At 36.9% G+C, this 21649-nt stretch overlaps 1 protein-coding gene across 2 annotated transcripts in view; it reads right to left on the bottom strand.

Annotated features, from left to right (window-relative positions):
• Positions 1 to 21649, bottom strand: part of ORC3 (origin recognition complex, subunit 3) — a 152935-nt gene that overhangs the window by 111046 nt on the left and 20240 nt on the right. Inside the window, exons 3-8 of one of the 2 annotated variants that reach the window (XM_006902032.1) lie at positions 19472 to 19569; positions 15934 to 16078; positions 6536 to 6640; positions 3922 to 4070; positions 3365 to 3367; positions 1928 to 2058 (exon numbers count right to left, since the gene is read on the bottom strand). In XM_006902032.1, the coding sequence (XP_006902094.1) occupies positions 1928 to 2058; positions 3365 to 3367; positions 3922 to 4070; positions 6536 to 6640; positions 15934 to 16078; positions 19472 to 19569 (631 nt within the window). Of the gene's footprint in view, positions 1 to 1927; positions 2059 to 3364; positions 3368 to 3921; positions 4071 to 6535; positions 6641 to 15933; positions 16079 to 19471; positions 19583 to 21649 lie in introns of those variants that run through there. The other variant, XM_006902033.1, reaches the window with a different exon arrangement.

Below are 21649 nucleotides of genomic sequence, written 5' to 3'. Positions count from 1 at the left end.
CCACAACCTGTGTGGTCTTTAGTCATTAATGTTCAATTTATCAAATTTAGCCTTAGGAATGTTTTACAATTCAAGTGGAATTAAGCTCAAGGTCATATTTTGGCATTCATGGACTTGTTTTAATTCTTCTCAGAGTCAATCTGAACTTGCATACAAGCACAGTGGGCACCGGACCTTGTTTTGATTGTTGTTATTGAGCTTCTCCACTGTTTTTCAGAACAAAGCCAAGGTCAATCCCTGTGTATTCTATCAATGAGACTGAAATGCAGTCTCCATTTATGTTTTTACAAAAGGTACTTATAATTACTAAATCAGAGACTGTTCTTTTTATGTGATCTCCAGCCTCATTTTTATCACCAAGGCCATTTGTTCCAACTACCAATCTTTCTTGTTTTCAAATTTTGCCTTCCAGTGACCAATTATAATTAATGCATCTTGATTGCATGTTTACTCAATTTCAGATGGCGTAAGTGTGTAGAAATGCTCAATTTTTTCATCTTTGACTTCAGTAGTTGAGGTGCATATTTGAAAAGCTGTTGCATTAACAGAGGTATCTTGTTTATGTATGGATAGTATTTGACCCACATCAGCACTGCACTTCAGGATGGATCTTAAAAAGCTCTTTTAGGCCATGAATGGGGTGCATCTTTTCAATAGCTAACATTAAAAAGTTACTAGTCCTCTTTGCAGCTCTAAATTTATTAAAAATAATGACTCCCTTAGTATGAACAGAAATAACTTCCACAGAATCTTTTAGTAAGAGTGTTATCATTGCAAAGTACTACAGGTCACAGCTCTTTGTATCTTGCCTGATAACTGTTCTTGATCTCATTAGCTACTACTTCTCTGTATTGTACCTGCATCCAATTCTATCTTCATAGGAATAAAGCACTGGCAACTGGCACTCTATTATTATTCTAAGTTCTCTTTCATTATTTTTGGTATTTATTTCACAAGTCTGAGTTAAAAAATGGTGGCACATTACTGCTACTATTGTACACTGTGCATGCTTTCAACTTGCTAACCAGTTTTGTACCATCTTTAAGAAAAGTTTCACGATCTACAAGTTTTAGTGTCAATGTAAAAAAAGCTACACTAATTCTACAGAAATTCTATCAGTAAGTTATAAGCCATGTAACTTTAAACAAATATAGCCAAAATTGTTATGGTATCTTAGCACAAGGCAAAATAAATTTATCTTAATAATGGAATATGTATGCCACTAGATTTTAATAGGGAGCTCTGTTGGCATAGCTTGTAGTGCACTGGGCTGCTAAACCAAGGGTCTCACTGCTGGTTCGAATCCACAAAAGACTGAGGGGAAAAGATGGACAATCTTCTCCCATGCAATTTCTAGCCTTGGAAATCTGCTTGAGAGTCAGCTGTAAGTTGTTTTCTATTCAATAGTAATGTGCTGAGTTGAGATTCAGTGCCTCCAATTCTAACAGTATTGCATTAAAGATTTAATGAGATCATTAAAGTTGTTTCCCTTTATAAATAAGGTAATGTTAAACAGAAAATATTCTTGCTCAGTACAGCTATAAGAGACTGAGTCTCTAAGGATGGGCACATATTAAACATAATACTTAACAAAAATACCTTTACTGGGAGCAACTTAACTATTTAATGGGCAACCAATAAGACTGATAATCTTAGTGAGATAAATGAAACTTCATGTTGTCTCCTCATGCTAATTAGATACTGGCTCCCTTCTGATTCTCATTTTTCAGTCAAAAGTTAAATGAAGAATCTGGTTCTTACCAGATGGTCTTTGACCATTATGAACCAGAAACTGCTTTAATTTGTACTCAGATGGCATTAACATTAAGTCAGCCATTCATTTTCTCTGAAAACAGCCGCTTTAACTTAAATGGTTTCTTAATAAAAAGATAATTTTAGCACAAAATCCATGTAAAACACCATCTACCTGCTGATAATTATGAAGTCCTGTAGCACTTTAGTGGTGAAGCTTTCCATATCTTTCAGGATAAGCACAACAGGAGGAGAATGGCATTGACTGGATGAACTTCTTTTTCTGCTTGGCAATTTTGGATCAGTCTTTTTTAAGCCATTATGGAGCAAGGAATAAAAAAATGACTTATTTTCATTATATTACAGTTAATGCTATGAAGTCACATGTTCTATACCTCCCTTTATGGTTCACATAACATAGGTCTTTTCATTCCCCAACATAATAAACAGAAATGCGTTCCTACAGTTACTGGCAGATTCTTTCTGTGTCCGACATGGGAACAATAACCAAGAAGAAAACCGCTCAGCAAAATTCATAATCATATAAAATACTTTTATTTCCTGCTATCATAGTAAATGATAGGGAAAGAAAAACTTTTCTATAAAATTTATTTTTATAATATTTTAGAAATCAGAATACTATGGTTTGCTTTGCTTTAAAATGAGAAGTAGTTTTTTTTTTTTTAACAAAAAACATAAATAACAATACTAGTTACTGTTGATACTCTAAAATGTCAAGTTTGGAAAGAATAAAAAATCATTTGGTTCAAAATTTATTAAGTGACATAAATGAGAAAGTTTACTTGATTTTAGAAAAACATAAAATTTTAGATCAAATTAAGCTACGGTAAGCATTGCTGTTGTTGCACACAACAATCTGGAACCGAACCATGATTGATCCTCCAGTGGGCTTTCAGAGGCAGTTAATTGCAAGGAATGTGGTGGTTTCAAACCACCTGCCTTCAGGATTGCAGTGCACCTTTTTACCACTAGGCCACCAGAGCTCCCAGATTTAGTTTAATTCTTTTTTGTAGTAATTAACTTAAGTTTCATTTGAGAGAAGGTTTACATATCATATTGCTTTTTCATACAATTATTCAGACACTTTGATTTATAGCACTAATGATCATAATTAATTAATTCCAATATTAATACCATTTACTGTGTATCGCCTTTCCCTTCACCCAGCGGGGAAGCTCTGGTGGCCTTGTGGTAAGAAGCTGCACTGCCAACCCCAAGGCAGGCAGCTCTTATCCACGTGTTTCTCTATGGAGAAAGATGGGCAATCTCTTCCTATGTAATTTACAGCCTCTGAAAGCCCGCCAAAGGGTCAATAATAAATTGGTTCCAATTTGACAACATGAAACAACAGTAACACTATGCTAGAAATTAGTCAAAACACTTTCACAAACTTGAGACCCAGTTTAGCTCTTTATATAAGTAAAATGGGCAGTTTCATGAATCTTCTCTGATAATGACAAAAATGATGATTAGAAAATATCACACCTTTTACCCTGTACTACATGGCTACACAGCATAACAAACCAAGACTGTGACTGAATGGCACAGAAAGTCATTAAGTTTCACTGTACATTGTTAAGGTAGCATAGACCTTCTTTTGCTTTAACTGCTTTATTTCTTTAAATTGAAACTGTTTAAATTTCTCTTAAACATATTTAATTTACAAAGCATTTATACCCAAGAATTGTTAAGGATTAAGGACATTAGATTTAAAAGACAAATGAATAAACATAAAAAAGTGTGATTATTCTTCACAGGACTAAGTTGACAGTGGCTATCAGAAGCAGCATAATTCTACTGGACAAAGGCAAACAAGAAACTGTGTTAAAGTTACAGTCATTATTACAAAGGGAGAATTTGCCACAGGGCCAACTCTTGACACTCCTTTGTCACTAGGTGATACTTCCTCACTTATAAAATGTCCTTGTAAGAGCCTCAGCACTTACTAGGAATCAGAAAACACACAAACTTAAGAATAATTTTAAATTCTAGTAGCCTTAGGGGAAAAAAGGAATTACTATTAAATGAACAGTCAGTGCTACATATGCATAAATACTTCCAAGGATAAAAAAGAACCATGTTTTAAAATTCTGAGCTTCTTCAATCATATGCCAATTTCCTAGGAAAAAACTGTCAGTTTGCATTTACCTGTGTAACATTTCTATACCAACTGGAAAGGAAATCCATTGAGTAACAGGTGTTTTTCTGAATGGTCTGAATATTCTTCCCCTCTTTGCATTCTACATCTTTACAATCTATCAACTGTGAGACCAGTTTTTGCAAAAAATGTTTCATATCTGCAGAATATAAAAGTTAAGATAGTTTACCTACTTTTAAAACATATTCAAAGCCCTGGTGACATCTGGATTGTATATTATTTGAGTAGGATATATTTTCTACTTTTCAACAAGGTATCTGACATACATTTAAGAATCATTATTAACGTGTGCCTTACTATTTACAACTTCACTGTTTGATACTAAGACTATGCCAAAGCTTATAGATGATGTCTGTAAGAAAAGTGCTACCTAAGCTAATGCATAAACAAGGAAATGACATTTTTTAAAACTTCACCTCTGCCTTGCATGTAGACTTCCGAGCTGTAAAACAACCCAATGGTAGATGGAATTTGGTCCAGGACTTAAGAACAATAAATGACACAGTTGAGCCTCTACATCTTGTGGTTCCTAACCTTTATACTATAATAGACAAAGTGCTAGTCAATATGCCTTTTATTTTAAGAACTACCTTCCCTCTGTAACTTGATTTGTGCCACTGTTAGAACCTCTACTTGGAATATTATTGCTTTTAATTTTTGACTCATGTACTTTTAACTTGTTAGTTAAATTTGTGTCTTCTAGGCTGCAACACTTCCATGATGCATCTTCAAGGATATGAACATGTATGGCTAAGCACAACTGATAACAGTGCATCTAAATTCCAAAATCAATCTCCACAATAGTCTACGTGTTTCCTATTGCCAAAAGGGCCCTTTAGAGCAGTGAGAGAAGATCTTCACCCTGAAACCTACAGCGTCCCTTTTCAGCAGGAAGTTGCTAAGAGAATACGACGTCCCATTTTCCTTATGAATCAGGGTGAAATCTCTCTCAGGGAGGAGTGATAGGGAATGGCAAAGGACACACTGACAAAGGATAATAATCAGAACTGGTTTTGACAAGTACTATGGCAATGGGACAATTAAAACAGACTTTCAAGGAATATTCAACCTGAAACCTTCTGATCATATGGAGATTTTTGAAAGTATTTCTTTGAGTTTACTATATTTACTTTGTTTTATTTGTTTGTGTATAAAGGATGCTCATCTAGATGATAACATAATTATGATAAAAACAAAAGGGGGTAAATATGGGAAGCCAATACTAAATATTTGTAATAAACGGAATGCTATTTAAAAAAATAAATAAATAAAAAACCCAAAAAAACCATACATTACACTATGTAATATATTATCTTCAAAGTTCCTCAAGAACATAAAAATATATGTATCTTGCTTAACTGATTATGTATCTTGTTATAACCTTTAAAGGTATCCTAAAGGCTTTTCATTTTAATCTACTAATGAGCACTAAAGTTAATGTAAGAACATAAAGTCTTTATATCAGTCCAAATCCAAATCCTATTTTACAGATCTCACTCACTGTCATCAAATGAGAGTCTGTTCATAGCTAATCCTACAGGTTTAGAGGTTGTAAATTGCAGAGGAAGTTGCTAGTGGATTCTAACTGACTGCCTTTATGTTAGCAATGCAATTACCTATCAAATACGCCATCAGGGCCATTTTCAGCACATTTAAATTACAGCAAACTACACATCACCACCTGCTCTTGCTTTGGTTTTTGCACATATTATTGTTAGTATCATATACTACATACAATGTTGTAGCACATATTTATTGATGTTATTCTCAGATGCTCATTTACAAATATTCAAAAATTATATACAAGGTAGTAATAATGGAGGGGAGAGGTATTCAACTTATGTAAGAATCCACTTAAAGTGGTCAGCAATGGGGTGTCATTGTAAGTCGGGGACTACTTGATTAGCAGCCACCTCCTTTAAATTATTTTTAGCAATAATAAGATGATTTGGCAAGTATTACCCAAGGTAGTTTACAGTTTACTCTTTGCTGGGATAAATAAAAGCTTCCCATTTACCAATGTACAGCATCTCACTATATACCTTTCTAATTATTAAGTATTTAATTGTTGTTGTTGTTAAGTGCCATCGAGTCGTAGGCAACTCATAACGACCTTATGAACAAAAGTCCTCAACACATGCGTGACTTTCATCCTTTCTACAGGATCATAGGGTTTCCGGAAGCAAGCTATTTACTGAAGTGGATGCCACTCCTGCTTCCAAGCTTGTTTTAACTGGGGAGTGCCACCAAACACTGTCCACCATAGGTAAGCACTGTCGCATTTGACACGTCAGTGTCACAGAAGTATTTAAGTAGGCTAAGGAATTCTCGTACATATGATAACAGCTTTTAAATGCCTGAAATATTACTTGTAGTGCCACTGGTACAGTTGGGTGGGTCAGAATAAAGGAAGGAAAAAATGGTAAGGAGCCCTGCAAAAGTAAGGGGTACACTGTGAAGCATCAACCTCTACCCGGATACATATACAGCACTGGGTTCTTCTCACAAATAAAAACTAATAAAGAAATCTAAAAAGAGAAAGGGAGAAGAGAAAAGGAAAAGACCTCGACCATGTCAACAAATGATCAGGGCATTATTCCTTACCTGGACAATCTTTAGCTTGCAATGAAACTACATATGGTGTGACATTGTTTCGAAGGGACTCCGTTAGACTTCTAAATGTTAAATCATGATCTGTCACATTTACACCTATGAAAGAGTACATTAAAACTAAATCATCATTTTTATTAACAGTAATTTAAAAATAAAAAAATATTTAATATGACAAGTTCACTATCAAGTTTAAACAAAACCATAAAACTCCACTGCCACTGATTAGTAAGTAAAGCTGTATTAACAACATGGTTAATAGAAAAATAACTAGTAAAGCATGTATGGGGACCCAAGGGGGGAAGGAGTAAAAGCAAAGAAGTGAGGATGGGTAGGGACAAAACCAAAGGATTGTAATATTTGATGGATGGAGGGAGGGGGTAAAGGAAACAGGAAAAATCCGGCAGGGACCTGAAAAGACAGGGTAATGATGGGCATGGTCCAATGATGATTCATTTCATAAAATATAATGGATGGGAATGATTGCATGAAATACAATGTGAATGAATAATAGTGTAAAACACAATGTATACAAACTCTGTAAGCAAATCAACATAAATTAAAAAAATAACAATATTAGAAACAAAAAAACTTTTAAAATAAATTTTTAAAATGACATGTAAATGTTGTTGTTGTTGCTATGTGTCGTCAAGTTGCCTGCAACTCATAGTGACCCTCTGTACAACAGCCCTAAACTCTGCTCTGTCCCGTGCCAATTGCACTATCTCCGACACACCCATCCCGAATACCCCAGTCACTATGAGGGCCTTCCCCTCCTGCACTGTCCCTCCACCCTCTCAAGCATGATGTCCCTCTCCAAGGACGAGTCCCTCCTTATAACATGTCCAAAGTATGTCAAACTATGCCTCAGAATCCTTGCCTCCAGGGACCCGCCCAGTTTAACCCTTTCCAGGATGAATCTGTTTGTTTTCCTAGCAGTCCATGGTACCTGCAATATTCTTCTCCAGAACCACAGCTCAAAGGCATCAATTCTCCTTCTATTCTCCTTAGTCGTTGTTGAACTCTCTGATGCATAACAAGTGACTGCAAAGACCATGGCCTGTATCAGATGCACCTTAGTCTCCAGAGACACCACTGCTCTTCAGCACCCTGGAGAGGTCCCTAACAGCAGACTTTCCCATCGCAATACGTCTTTTACTTTCCTGGCTACTGGTGCCAAGAGTGTTGACTGTGGAGCCAAGCAAACTAAAGCTGTGAACAATCTGTCTCTTCACCATCCATCCTGATGCTGCCAATTGGTCCAGTGGTGAGAATCTTTGTCTTCTTGACACTGAGCCTCAATCCACACTGAAGGCTGCAGTCCTTGACCGTCTGCAGCAGGTGCTTCAGGTCCTCCTCAGTTTCAGCAAGCAGGGTTTTGTCATCTGCATAACACAGACTGTTCATAGATCTCCCACCAATCTTGACCCCACATTTCTCATAGAGCCCAGCCTCCTGGATAATCTGTTCTGCATACAGTTTGAAAAGATATGAAGAAAGGACATATCACTGGCGTACGCCCTTCCCAACTGCGAACCATTGCCTTGCTCTGTTCTGACGAATGCCTCTTGGTCCAAGTACAGGTTTCGCATTAGCATGATCAAGTGTTCTGGGATTCCCATTCTTCTGAGTCAGCCACAGTTTGTTATGATTCACACAGTCAAACGCCTTTGCATAATTCCATAGGAAAAATAGTACAGTTCTGCTTTTTAAAAAATTATGAAGGATGTATATTTGAACATAGAAAATGACTTAAGAGTAACTTCTTCAGTTTGCCAAATAAATAGAAGGTTCTTTAAAGTAATGATTTGAAAATAAGGAGCAATGAATCTCTGCCTGTGATCCTGCCTACTTACTGAAGCAAATCCAACTACTAACCACCCAAGTTGTTGTGTACTGTATAGTCAGAAGTGACCCCTCAATGACCCTCTGGCAGGTTTCCAGAGGCCCGTTAATCACACGGGAGATTACCCATCTTTCTCCCAAGGAGCAGCTGGTGGCTGCAAACCATGTGCTTTCAGGAATGCAGTGCAGCTTCCTCCAGAGCTCCCTAAGTATTGGCTATAATAGATAAGGTTTATACTGGTCAATAAGCATTTTTTTAAAAAAAAAATTTAAAACCATTGATCCTTTTGATACTCACCAAATTCATGGTTCTCATATCCACAACTCAAGAGTTTTAGTGCTCTGCACAGAGTTATCAGGTTGAGTGGATATTTGTCCACTGCTTTGGAAAAGACTGTTCACTGATACTGTCTTTGTGGTTTCTAGGACACCTTTTGATGTATGTGCACACCATCAAATTACTTAAGATTTGCTTCTGCAAGATCCCCATTGTTTAAAAGAAAGACTACAGTTTTCACATCATCCATACCTACAACAAGCAACTTGTCCCCCTCAGATCCAGCAAAATCAAAATGTTGGCAGGATGCGCGCGCGCACACACACACACGTATATTATTTGAAGCTCGTTAGTGATAATTGTGCTTACATATTGAGCAGTTTTATTTTTACTTCCAGCACCCAGGAAATCAAGAGACGAATTGCAGTGGGAAAGCCAGCTGTCAGGGACCTCTCAAGAGTATTGAAGAACAATGACCTCAGGCTGGAGACTAAGGTGCGCATGATCTGGGCTATGTTGTTGCTTTACGTGCCATCGAGTCGCTTGAAACTCATAGCAATCCTATGTACAATGGCCCTAAATGCCACTCTATCCTGTGCCAACCTCGCCATCTCCGACACACTCATTCCCACCACTCCACTCACAGAATCGATCCATCTCATTGAGGGTCTTCCTCTCCTGCACCGTCCTTCCACTCTCCCAAGCATGATGTCCCTCTCCAAGGACCAGTCCAGCTTCACCCTCTCCAGGACAAACCTCTTCTTTCTCCTAGCAGTACACTGTATATTCAACACTCTTCTCCAGCACCACAGCTGGAGGCATCAATTCTCTGTCATCCCTACTGTCCAACTCTCCGATGCATGTAGTCTTCCCAATTATGGGCTATGCATCAAAGAGTTGGACAGTGACTAGAGATGATGGAAAGAGACTAGATGCCTTTGAGCTGAAGGGATCTTGTACATAGGGTCGCTATGAGTTGCAAGTGACTCGATGGCACATGACAACAATGGAATCAAAACTATATTTCTAGCATGCATAGTCTGTGATTGTAATGCCATAGCTCTGAGGAAATTTAGACCTTTAGCACTGACTTATTTTGTCTTTTACTGATTGACTTTGCTATTTATTAATGACATAATGCTTCTTAAAGCAATGTGTATTATAAATAAAAATAAAATAATGTATACAACTCGAAAAATGTTCTCCTTAGATGTCTCTTTCTGGTATTAGGCAGGATGAAAATTTAAATTTTTTTTTAAGAAGATGCTACTTGTCAATCTTATTATACTAACAGTGTCACAACCAGCATGTCATTGCAGGGCACCACTGGGTCCGTTGTTCTTATCCATAAATTAAAAAGGCTTTAGAAATTACATGGCAGGTCACCCTGAAAAGCTAGACTGTAGCATAAAACAATATCTTGAGTTACATTAAAGTATGGATCTGGAATCAGCGAAACAGGCACCAACTTGAAGCCTATTAGTAAAACAGAATTTCAGGCTTCACCTACGGATCAACTAAAAAAATCTGCATTTTAATAAGATATACCAATTATCAGAAGGTTCCCTGAGTGTCAGGAAGAAGAGTTAGGTAACAAACAACAGCAGTATTAAAATCTACTTCCTAAACAACATACCTCTGGAAACTCTACGACCTTTGATAAATGACGACAGTTATAAGGTTTTAGGCCTTTTTTTCATAGGGTCGCAATGAGTCGTGTTCGACTTGACAGCAATCAACAACAACAGTATTAAAAAAGAATTAGTTTCTTAACTCCAAAGTCACTAGTAAAATAAACCCTGATTAAATACATAAAATACTAAAAGTAAAGTATATTTGAAATTTATATAAAAGTAACTTGCTTTTCAAAGGAATGAAGAAAATCTGCTATTTTGAGGTGAAAAATCTCCCACTATTCTACAATCCAAATGTATGGTAAAGATGGAATATTAATGACAGTTATTAAAGTAGCGCTGGTGGCTTACTGGCAAGAAGCTGTGCTGTAATCCTGAAGGCATGTAGTTAGAGGTCATTTCCTCCTGAGTAATACTTGCACCTGAAAACCCATCAGAGGGTCAGCTATAGGTCAGGTCTGATTCAGCAGTATACAGCAACAATAAGAAATTGATTATATGTACTATCAAAACAATTTATACATAATTGATCAAAATATCCTTATAAAAATTAATGGTAATAAAAGAAAATTACCTAGAGATTAAAACAAAAGTATTTGATACCACAGCCAGAAAAGGACACCACCAAAATAGAAAACTATAGGCCAATATCTCTCATGAATATAGATGGAAAAATACTTAATAAAATCCTGGCCAATAGAATCCAAAGATGCATCAAAGAAATAATTCATTATGACCAGTGGGATTCAAAACAGGTATGCAAGGATGGTTCAACCTAAGAAAAACAATTAATGTAATTCATCACATTAACAAAGCAAAGAACAAGAACCACATGATCCTATCAATTGAGGCAGAAAAGGCCTTTGAAAAAATCCAACACCCCTTCCTGATTAAAACACTTAACAAAATAGGATTAGAGGGGAATTTCTTCAACATAGTAAAAAATATTTATGCAAACCTGAGAACCAACATGTTCTCAATGGAGAGAGGTTAAAGGCATTCCTTTTAAGAACAGGAACTAGGCAAGGATGCCCACTATCACCTCTCTTATTCAGTATTGTATTGGAAGTCTTAGCAGTAGCAGTAAGACAAGAGAAGGAAATAAGAGGTATCGAAATTGGCAAAGAGGAGGTAAAATTATCCCTCTATGTAGATGATATGATAGTGTACTTAGAAAACCCTACAGACTCAGCAAGAAAACTATTGGACACAGTTGACCAACTCAGCAAATTTGCAGGATACAAAATCAACATACAAAAATCAGTTGGATTTCTCTACAGTGACAAAGAGAAGACTGAGCCACAGCTAAGAAAAACTATACAATTTACAATAGCTAATCACAAGATTAAATACGTGGGAGTAAATATAACCAGAAGCTTACAAAAGATTACTACAAGAAACAAAAAGAGAACTGGAGAAGTGGAAGAATATCCCTTGCTCATGGATAGGAAGACTCAATATTGTGAAAATGGCAATACTACCAAAGGCAATTTACACATCCAATGCAATCCCAATACAAATACCAATCCCATTCTTCAACGAGATGAAAAAGGCAATCTGCAGTTTCATTTTGAATGGAAAGAAGCCCCAAATAAGCAAAGCACTCCATAAAAATAGAAAAAATGTAGTTGGCATCTCACTCCCTGATATCAAATCCTATTACACTGCCGTGGTGGTTAAGACAGCATGGTACTGGTACAATGACAGACACACAGATCAATGGAATAGAACTGAGAAATGAGAACCCGGAAATCAGCCAATTTATTTATGGTCAACTGATTTTTTACAAGGAGATGAAATCAGTTGGTGTTGGCAAAATTGGAAAAATATATGAAGACTCAAGGAAGATCTACACTTCACTCCATATACAAAAACCAACGCAAGGTGGATAATGGACCTAGGACTAAAACCAAGAACTATGTTGTTGTTGTTGTTATGTGCAGTCGAGTCGCTTGCGACTCATAGCAACCCTATGTACAACAGCCCTAAACTCTGTTCTGTCCTGTGCCAATCTCATTGTCTCTGACACACTCATCCCAATTACCCCAGTCACCAGATCAATCCACCTCTCAGAGGGCCTTCCCCTCTGCGCCTGTCCTCGACCCTCCCAAGCATGATGTCCTTCTCCAAGGACCGGTCTCTCCTTAAAACATGACCAAAGTATGTCAGACGAAGCCTCAGAATCCTTGCCTCCAAGGAGCTGCCCAGTTTAACCCTCTCCAAGATGAATCTGTTTGTTTTTTGAGCAGTCCATGGTACCCTCAATACTCTTCTCCAACACCAAAGCTCAAAGGGATATATTTTCACTTTTTCTGTAAAATGCTTATCTGTTGGATACTTCTCTAAATCTGAACATTCAGATTAAGACACACTAGGAAGGACTGGCCAAACCCTATGTACCAAGGACTATAAACGTCATTAAAGAAAAGCTTGGAAGAACTTTAGTAGTACTAATCCACAACATAAACTGTCTTCCAAGTATCCTGAAAAATCTACAACCAGGAGAGGATAAAATAGATGAATGGGACCTTCTAAGAATCAAATCCCTATGCACATCCAAAAACGTCTCCAACAGGGTAAAAAGGGAAGCCACAGACTGGGAAAAAGTATTTGGAAATAACATGTCAGATAAGGGGCTTATATCTAGAATTTATAAAATACTTGAGCACAAGATAAAGGTGAACAATCCAACTGAAAAATGGGCACAGGATATGAACAAACATGTCACCAAAGAATACATTCAGATGGCCAACAAGCACATGAAGAAATGTTCAAAATTCCTAGCTCTAAGAGGGATGCAAATCAAAGAACTATGAGATATCATCTCACCTCAGTCAGAATAGCAAAATTTAACAGAAAAAGAAGCAACAAATGCTGGTGAGGTTGTGGAGAAACTGGAACCCTTATTCACTGTTGGTGGAAGTATAAAATGGTGCAACCACTGTGGAAAGCGGTGTGGTGTTTTCTCAAAAGTTGCAAAAAGAGATACCATTTGACCCAGCAAATTCTTTATTGGGAATATACCCTAAAGAGACCATAACTGACACCCAAGCAGATATATGCACACCCATGTTTATCGTGGCTTTCTTCACAATAGCAAGGAGTTGGAAACAACCCAGGTGCCCATCAACTAACGAGTGGATAGAGAAGCTGTGGTATATTCACACACTGGAATACTACGCTGCATTGAAAAACAGGAACTCATGCAATATTATTCAAAATGGGTGGCCCTGGAGGGCATTATGCTGAGTGAAATATCTCAGTCACAAAGGGACAAATACTGCATAGTGCCACTGTTGTGGAATGGGACTGACATCAGGGTTGGGGTAAGACTGAGAAAAACTGGATAAATTATGTATACCACATTTAAAAAGATGAGGGAGAGAATAGTTTAAAAGCGATATATGATAGGGTATTATAGTTATCAGAAGAGTCCAGAATGAAGGCTGTGTAGTGGAGTATACTCAGGGCAGGGGTGGGTGGATTGTATACCAATGAAGGAATTTTTCTTTTACTTTTCTAAGAGAAGAGTGGACTAGAGGGGAGGAGTGGGCAGGGAGAAAAGTTCAACAATGAATGAATGGAAATCCAAAATCTCTGTAAATGTTCATTAAAATTAATAAATAAAACACACAAGTATTTTGTTGTTTCATTGACTATGCAAAGAGTTTTGACTGTGTGAATCACAACAAACTGTGGCTAACCTTGAGGAGAGTGGAAATCCTAGAGCACCTGATTGTGCTCATGTGAAACTTACATTTCAACAAGAAAGCAGTCCTCAGAAGAGAGGAGGGAAACACATCATGGTTCAAAAGCAGGAAAGGAGTGTATCTGGGCTGCGTCCTATCTCCCTACCTTTTCAATCTATAAGCAAAACAGATCACTGGGGAGGCTGGGCTTTATGAGGAGGAATGTGGCAACAGGATTGGAGGTAGACTCATCAACAACCTATGATATGCAGATGACACAACCTTTCTTGCTGAAACTGAAATGGCCCTGAAGCGCCTGCTGCAGAAGTTCAAGAACTGTAGTCTTAGCACTGTGGCAATTGGACAATTAAAACAGACATTCGGATGGCGGGGGAAGAAGAACAAACTGGGGAGGAGGGTGGAGAGAATGGTGCAGCAATGAAGGAGTGAAAACCCAAAATCCCTGTAAATGTTCATTAAAACTAATAAAATTTAATAATAATAATAATAATAAAACACAAAAAACAAAAAAAAAGAACTGTAGTCTTCAATAGGAACTGAAGCTCAACACCAAGAAGACAAAGGTTCTCCAGCTAATTGGCAGCACCAAGAAAGATGAAGAGAATGACGTTGTTAACAATTACAGCTTCCTCAGCTCTGCAATCAACACTCTTGGCAGCAGCAATCAGAAAATCAAATGATGAAAAGTACTGGGGAAAATCTCTGGGACCTCTCCAAAGTACTGAGAAGCAATGATGTCAATCTATAGACTAAAGTGTGCCTGATCCAGACAATGGTCTTTGCAATTGTTTCCTAAGCATCAGAAAGCTGGACAGTGACTGAAGATGACAGAAGAATTCATGCGTTTGAGTTGGAGAAGAGTCTTGAACACACCATGGACCACCAAGAAAACAAATAAGTCTTGCAAAGTGTGAAAGCAAGTTTCTCCTTGGAGGCGAGGATTTTGAAGCTCCGTCTCAACATACTTTGGGCATGTGGTCAGGAAAGACCAATCCTTGAAGAAGGACATCATGCTTGGAAGAGTGAAGGGACAGCAAAGGAGAGGAAGACCCCAGATGAGATGGATTGATACAATAACTGTGGCAATGGGGGTAGGTGTGTCAGAGTCAGTGAGACTGGCTCTGAACGGGCACTCTTCAGAACTGTTGTACATTTTGTTGTTTCTGTAACCAACTTATAGCTAACCCACCAGCAGGTTTTCAGACTGTTGTACATTTTGTTGTTTTTGTAACCAACTTATAGCTGACCCACCAGCAGGTTTTCAGAGGCAAGAAATCACAAGGAAGGAGACTGCCCAACTTTCTCCCATGGAATAGCTAATGGATTTGAACAGCATGCCGTTGGATTGGTGGTTTAACTCCTTCCCACTAGGTCAACAGAGCTCTGTCTATACAAAAGTGTTTTGTTATGTATTGTGACTCACAGCTGGTTTTCTGAGGCTGTAAAATGCATGGGAGACTTTCCATCTTTCTCCTGTGGAGTAACTGGTGGATTTAAACAGTGTTCATCTGGTTTGGTATTGCAACATCTTATATCTAAGCCACCAAAGCACTCTAGTAGGAAAATTAAAGTCACAGAGTAACTCTTTGGATGATATGACTGAAAAAAGTATAAAAATTCATTATACTAACACACTGATGATTTATCACAAAATTCCAATCTCATATATCCTCGTACTAGAAGATAGTATTTCTTCATTATATTTCAGGAAATTACAGTAAAAGTAAGGAAAAGTATCTCACCTTGAATATGTTTAAGTACGGATAGTGTGATCAGTATTAAGAACTTTGCTTGGTTTGAAGGAATACATTGTAAACTAATTGGTTTAACTCTGTAAGTCAAAAATTGCTATTTTCAGTAACAAAACCACCACTAAGATCAAAACACAAAATACATACCTACAAAGGCTTTACACATCACACATACCTAGAACAAGAGCAGCAGTTGGAATCTCTCTGAGTTTTATTTGACAGCTCCAGTCTCTTGAATTCTTCAGGAATCCCAAATGAGACTTTTGCAGAAATCCAGTTAGACTGTCAAACAGGTTTTTATTTAATTCTTCTTGCAACTGCTAAAAAAGTAACACCAAACTCTATGAATGACCATCAGCAGCAATCTGGTGCCTCTTTTCTGACTTTTAGAAAGAAAACTATTACAGATTTAATTTTACGGATTACATGGCAAATAATTATTAGATGGATGAAATTTAAAAAACAAAACATTTTTGCCTTAGATCTCCAGAAATTAGAACTTCAGATTTTCCTTTTAAGGAACTCTTCTAATTTACTTATTCAGTAAACATTTAATTAACTATCATACAAATGAAGGCTAGTCTGTATCCTAGAAAATACAAGAAATTGGGCAAAAACATTTACAATTAAAGCACAATGGGTAAAGTACTGTGATAATAAAAGAAAATTACATCCTTGAGTGAGGAGTTAGAGACAAATGGTAGGTTATGGAAGAGATGAAGGGACCTGAGCAAAGTTAGAATACAGAAAGGGAGGCAGGGAAAGGAGAAAACACTAGCCATCTAAAGAACTAAGCATCATCACTAAAAAGTGGCAGGAAATTAGACTGGACAGAGAAGCAAGGTGAAAGACATCCCTGGGTGATGCAAATGGTTAACACATATTGCTACAACTGACAGTCAGAAGTCTGAGTCTACTCAGAGGTGCCTCAGAAGACTAGTCACCTACTTCAGAAAAATCAGTCATTGAAAACCCCAAACTTTCAAGAATTATGAAGACTATATGAATGAGGAATAAAGCGTTAAACAAATTTACCCATCAATTTTCTAGAAAGTAGTAAGAAGCAGTAGTAAACTGGAAAGTAGGCATCCTTCTCAAAGGTATTAAAAAAGCAAACAAAATATAATACTTGTGCTGGTTAGACAATACAAGTCTGCTCAAGATATTAATCCTCAGACTATCAATTTGCTGGAGTGGAAAATATTTGAGGTAAAAAATATTTAAAAGCATAGTAACTGGCTAAGAGTGTAAAGAACTTTAGAAAGACCTAGACTTCTCATTTAACTGAATTCATAATCAAAGTGTACTAGTCTTTAAAAGCTGTGAGAATATGTAAAAGTTTCCTTGTCTAGTAGTTGCTATTAGCTACCACTAAGTTGACTACAACTCATAGTGACCCTATGGACAACAGATCTGAACTTTGCCTTATCTCACACCATCCTCATCATCTATGCTATGTTAGAGCTCACTGTTACTGGCACTGTGTCAATCCACCTCCATGTTTCCCAGCAAGATCTCCTTTTCTTAAGCCTCCCTTGTCTTAGTTATAATCATAAAAACATACTGTAGTACTAAACCTACTGTCATCAAGTTGAAATTTGACACACAGCAATCCTCCATTATCTTCCCAGACTATAAACATCTATATGAGAAGCCTGTCCAGCTTTCTTCCATGGAGCTGCTGACAGGTCTGAAATAGTGATCTATGAATTGGCAGTGCAACATGAAATTAATTACTCCACGAGAGTGCAATCTATGTTGGCTATTTGGAATATTGGATTTTCTGGGTTTTTGTTTTTAAAGGACATACAATTGTTTGGCAACAATTCCTACATTCCATCAATATTCTCCAAATAGGAGATTTACAGTACTAGAGAAAGATGATGTCAGATGAACCTTGGCTAAAAGCAGAGAATATAAAAATGATAACTATGAAATATCTTTAAGTATTTTACAGACTATGAAAAGCATTTGACTATTTGGATTATAACAAATTATGGCCGATTATAAGAATGGGAATCTCAGAACACTTAATTGTGCTCATGTGAAGCTTATACCTAGACCAAGATGATGTTATTCAGACAGAGCAAGAAAACACTGCATAATTTAAAAATTCAAGAAAGGTGTGTATCAGGTTGTATCTTTTCTCTATAACTACTCAATCTGTATGTAGAGCAAATGATCATTCAAGAAGCTGGACTAGATGAAGAAAAATGTGGTATCAGGATCAAAGCAATACCCCTTAACAACCTGTGTCATGTAAATGACGTAACATTGCTTAATGAAAATGAGAAGGATTTGAAATACTTGCTGCCGAAGATAAAAAAATTACAGCCTTCAGTATCAAGAAAACATCAAGAAAATAAAAGTCCTCATCAACAGGCCAATAGGTAATCTCATGATAAAATGGACAAAAAATAGAAATTGCCACTGACTTAATCTTGTTTGGATCCACAATCAACACCCTTGGCACCAATAGCAAGAAAAATCGAGATACACTACAATGAGAAAGTTGAGCTGTCAAAGACCTCTCCCAAGTGCTTAAGAATAACACTGCAAGTTTAAAGACTAAGATGCTCCTGATCCAAACAATGATTTTTCAAATGATATATCTGAAAGTTGGACAATGAAAGGATGACAGAATGATCAATGTCTTTGAGATGTGGTATTGGAGAAGAGTACTAAATATGTACTACTAAAAGGTCAAAAATGTCTTGAAAAGGGTGTAGTCAACGTGCTCCTTAAAGACAAGGTCTGGGTATCTAACGTTTATCATTCAAATTGTTTTTCCTAGCCAAAAGATTAACTGTTTGTTATGCTGAAATAATTATTCTGTTAAGGAAAGAAGATGCTATGTAGAGAAGTGGAAATAAGTGAATGGGACATGTTAGCCTAATCACAAGGGAAGTGTCTATATACCATTGCCCAAGGGGACTGGCCAGTCTCAACTTTCTACAAGAGGACTGGCTAGTCTCGCCAAGAGACCTGATGTGAAATTAGATGGCATGTGGGGTGGGGAAAGCCAATAGTGGCAGGGCTGAGAACTCTGCTGGACAAAAATTGACAGCTTTGAGAACTTAGGTACCACTAGCCTGAATGTATGAGGCTTGAGGCAGAGGTGCACATTTCAGGAGCTGTCTTGACTGTATTCTGTTATTATTCTGGACTAGAATCTTTTGGCATCCCCAATATGGTTTTGTGTAGTCTGTGAGCTACTGCATCTGATTTTGGACCCAGTAAAGCAGTAAGATTGGTGTTAAGATAAGAAGAAAGAGGTATGAGAGCCCAGGGGGAATATATGATCTCATGGCAATTAATTTTTTGTCACTGATGTAGTTGATAGTGCTAATTCCCCTTTGAGAAGTTGGCAAAGATCAGATACAGCTATTCCCACACAGCTCTTCCTCTTCTGACACAGGGATAGTGAAACTTCATCTCACATACTTTATACAAGTTATTAGAAGGAGCCAGGCATAAAAGGACATGTTAGGAAAGATGGAAGGTTAGTGAGGGAAGTGAAGACTCTCACTGAGATGAAATGGCACAGTGATTGCCATGGTGGGCTTGAGTATGTCAGAAATGATGAGGATGGCCCAGGATAGGGCAGAGTTCAGACTAGTGTTCACAGGATCAGTATGAGTCCTGGTCAACTCAACAGCACTTAAAAATAACAAGAACAACCAGAATAAGGTTATGTTCAGAAGGGTAGTTACCTCTGTTTCAGATTTCATCTGTTGCCATATCAACTGGTAAGTTTCAAATCGGAGTTTAATGTCCTCAGACATACTTTTCCCTTCATTAAAATAGTTCTCTAAAAGAAGAGAAACTTTAAAAAATCAGTTTATAAAATTCATTTTAACATTGTTAAAAAAAAAATCAAAGTTTTTACACATACACACACTTACAGAAAGATACAAATACATAGTTAAAAGGTAACATTTATACCCTTGATATTTAATGTTCTTTATGGATCTTACACTTAATGACATTAACTAATTTTCATTAAAGTTGTAAAACAAAATTTCTATGAATGACTGAATGAAAACATATTTTTTGTTAAGTTTTAACTTACTTAAAGTTTAGAAAAAAAAATCATTCAACTTACTGAACAAGCAAACATGTTACAAAGGATTTCTTTAAAGTGTTACAGAGCAAGGACTTAAGTTTAGATACTATATAATGTGCCTGATCCAAGCCAAATGTTTCATATGCATTTGAAAACAGGACAATGAATATCACCAAAGAATTAAGGTCTCTGAAATATGGTGTTGGTGAAAAATACAAAACATACGATGGACTGCCAGAAGAAAAAGAAATCTGTCTTGGAAGAAGTGAAGCCAGAGTGCTTAATAAGGGTAATAAGTGCTTAATGGTAAGACTCTGTCTCATAAATTTTGTGTGTGATGTCAAGAGGGGTCAGTATCTGGAGAAGGACAACATGTTTGGGAAAGCAGAAGGTCAACAAAGGAGAGGAAAACCTTCAATAAGATGAACTGACCTCAAAGAAAATGAAGTTCTTATTGTTGAATGTAGTCGCAAAGGTCATGCTATTGGTGATATTTCTGGTGTCTGCTTTAAGATTGTCAAACGGGATAATGTATTTCTTTTGGCCTTAATCAAAGGCAAGAAGAAATCGGTTCAATAATAAATTTGGATTAAAATGTCACAGTAATAAATTTCCATATACCAGAAAAAGAAAAGAAAAAAAAGAATGACATGATGTAGAAACTGTACAATAAGCTTAAGCACAACAGAGATTTTGAAGATTGCACAGAATTAGGAGGAATTCTGCTCTCTTGTACATGTGGTGTCACCAGGAATGTAAGTCAGCTCAACACCTAACAAAAATAAAACCCTTAAATATACCTTAATAAATTACTGAAATGAAAACAAAAAAATTCTTAGCAAAACTTCTCATATTATGAGAATTAGTAGGAAGTAATGATTCTAGAATAAGGGCTCAAAAATCTTGGATTAAAAATCCTGGTTCTGTGCATACCCATGTTGATTGTGGCTTTGTTCACAATAGCAAGGAGTTGGAAACCACAAAAGTGGATGGATTGAGAAGCTGTGGTATATTCACACAATGGAATACTACGCTGCATTGCAAAACAAGGAACTCATGCAATATTATTCAAAATGGGTGACCCTGGAGGACATTATGCTGAGTGAAGTATCTCAGCCTTAAAAGGACAAATACTGCATGGTGCCACTGCTGTAAAACAGGAGTGTCCTTGGGGTTGGGAAGAGACTGAGAAAGATGGGATAAATTATGTATACTGCATTGTAGCAGATGAGGTAGAAAACAGTTTAAAAGGGATATGTGATTAGGTGTTTCTGTCATGACAGGAGCCTAGAGCGAAGGCTGCATAGTGGAGTGGACCTGGGGGGAAGGATTGTAAAACAATGAAAGAATTTTTCTTTTACTTTTCCAACAGGGTAGTGTAATAAGGGTTGGGAGAAGAGAAAAGTGCAACAATGAATGAATAGAAATCCAAAGTCTCTGAATATTTTCATTGAAATTAATAATAAATTTAAAAAAACCCACTTATTGCCAAACATAAAAAAAGAAACTACTGTAAAAAATATAGAAATAATTTTCTCCAATAAAATGATTGCAATTAAAAAAAAATTTAAAAAAAATCCTGGTTCTGCTAGCTACTAGCATTATAATGTTAAAGAAGTTTTCAATGCCTAGTTATCTTCATATATTTTAATGGTAATAATATTATCATTATCATCTTATCTGTGTTATACAGATGACACAACCCTGCTTGCTAAAACTGAGGAGGACCTGAAACGCTTGCTGCAGAGTGTCAAGGACTGCAACCTTCAGTATGGATTGAGGCTCAATGTCAAGAAGACAAAGATTCTCACCACTGGACCAACTG

Source organism: Elephantulus edwardii, unplaced genomic scaffold (assembly GCF_000299155.1).
Source record: "Elephantulus edwardii isolate Elephantulus edwardi_28Jun2011 unplaced genomic scaffold, EleEdw1.0 scaffold00360, whole genome shotgun sequence".
NCBI lineage: Eukaryota > Metazoa > Chordata > Mammalia > Macroscelidea > Macroscelididae > Elephantulus > Elephantulus edwardii.
Note: the sequence above shows the minus strand (reverse complement) of the source record. Positions and strands in the feature narration are given on the sequence as shown.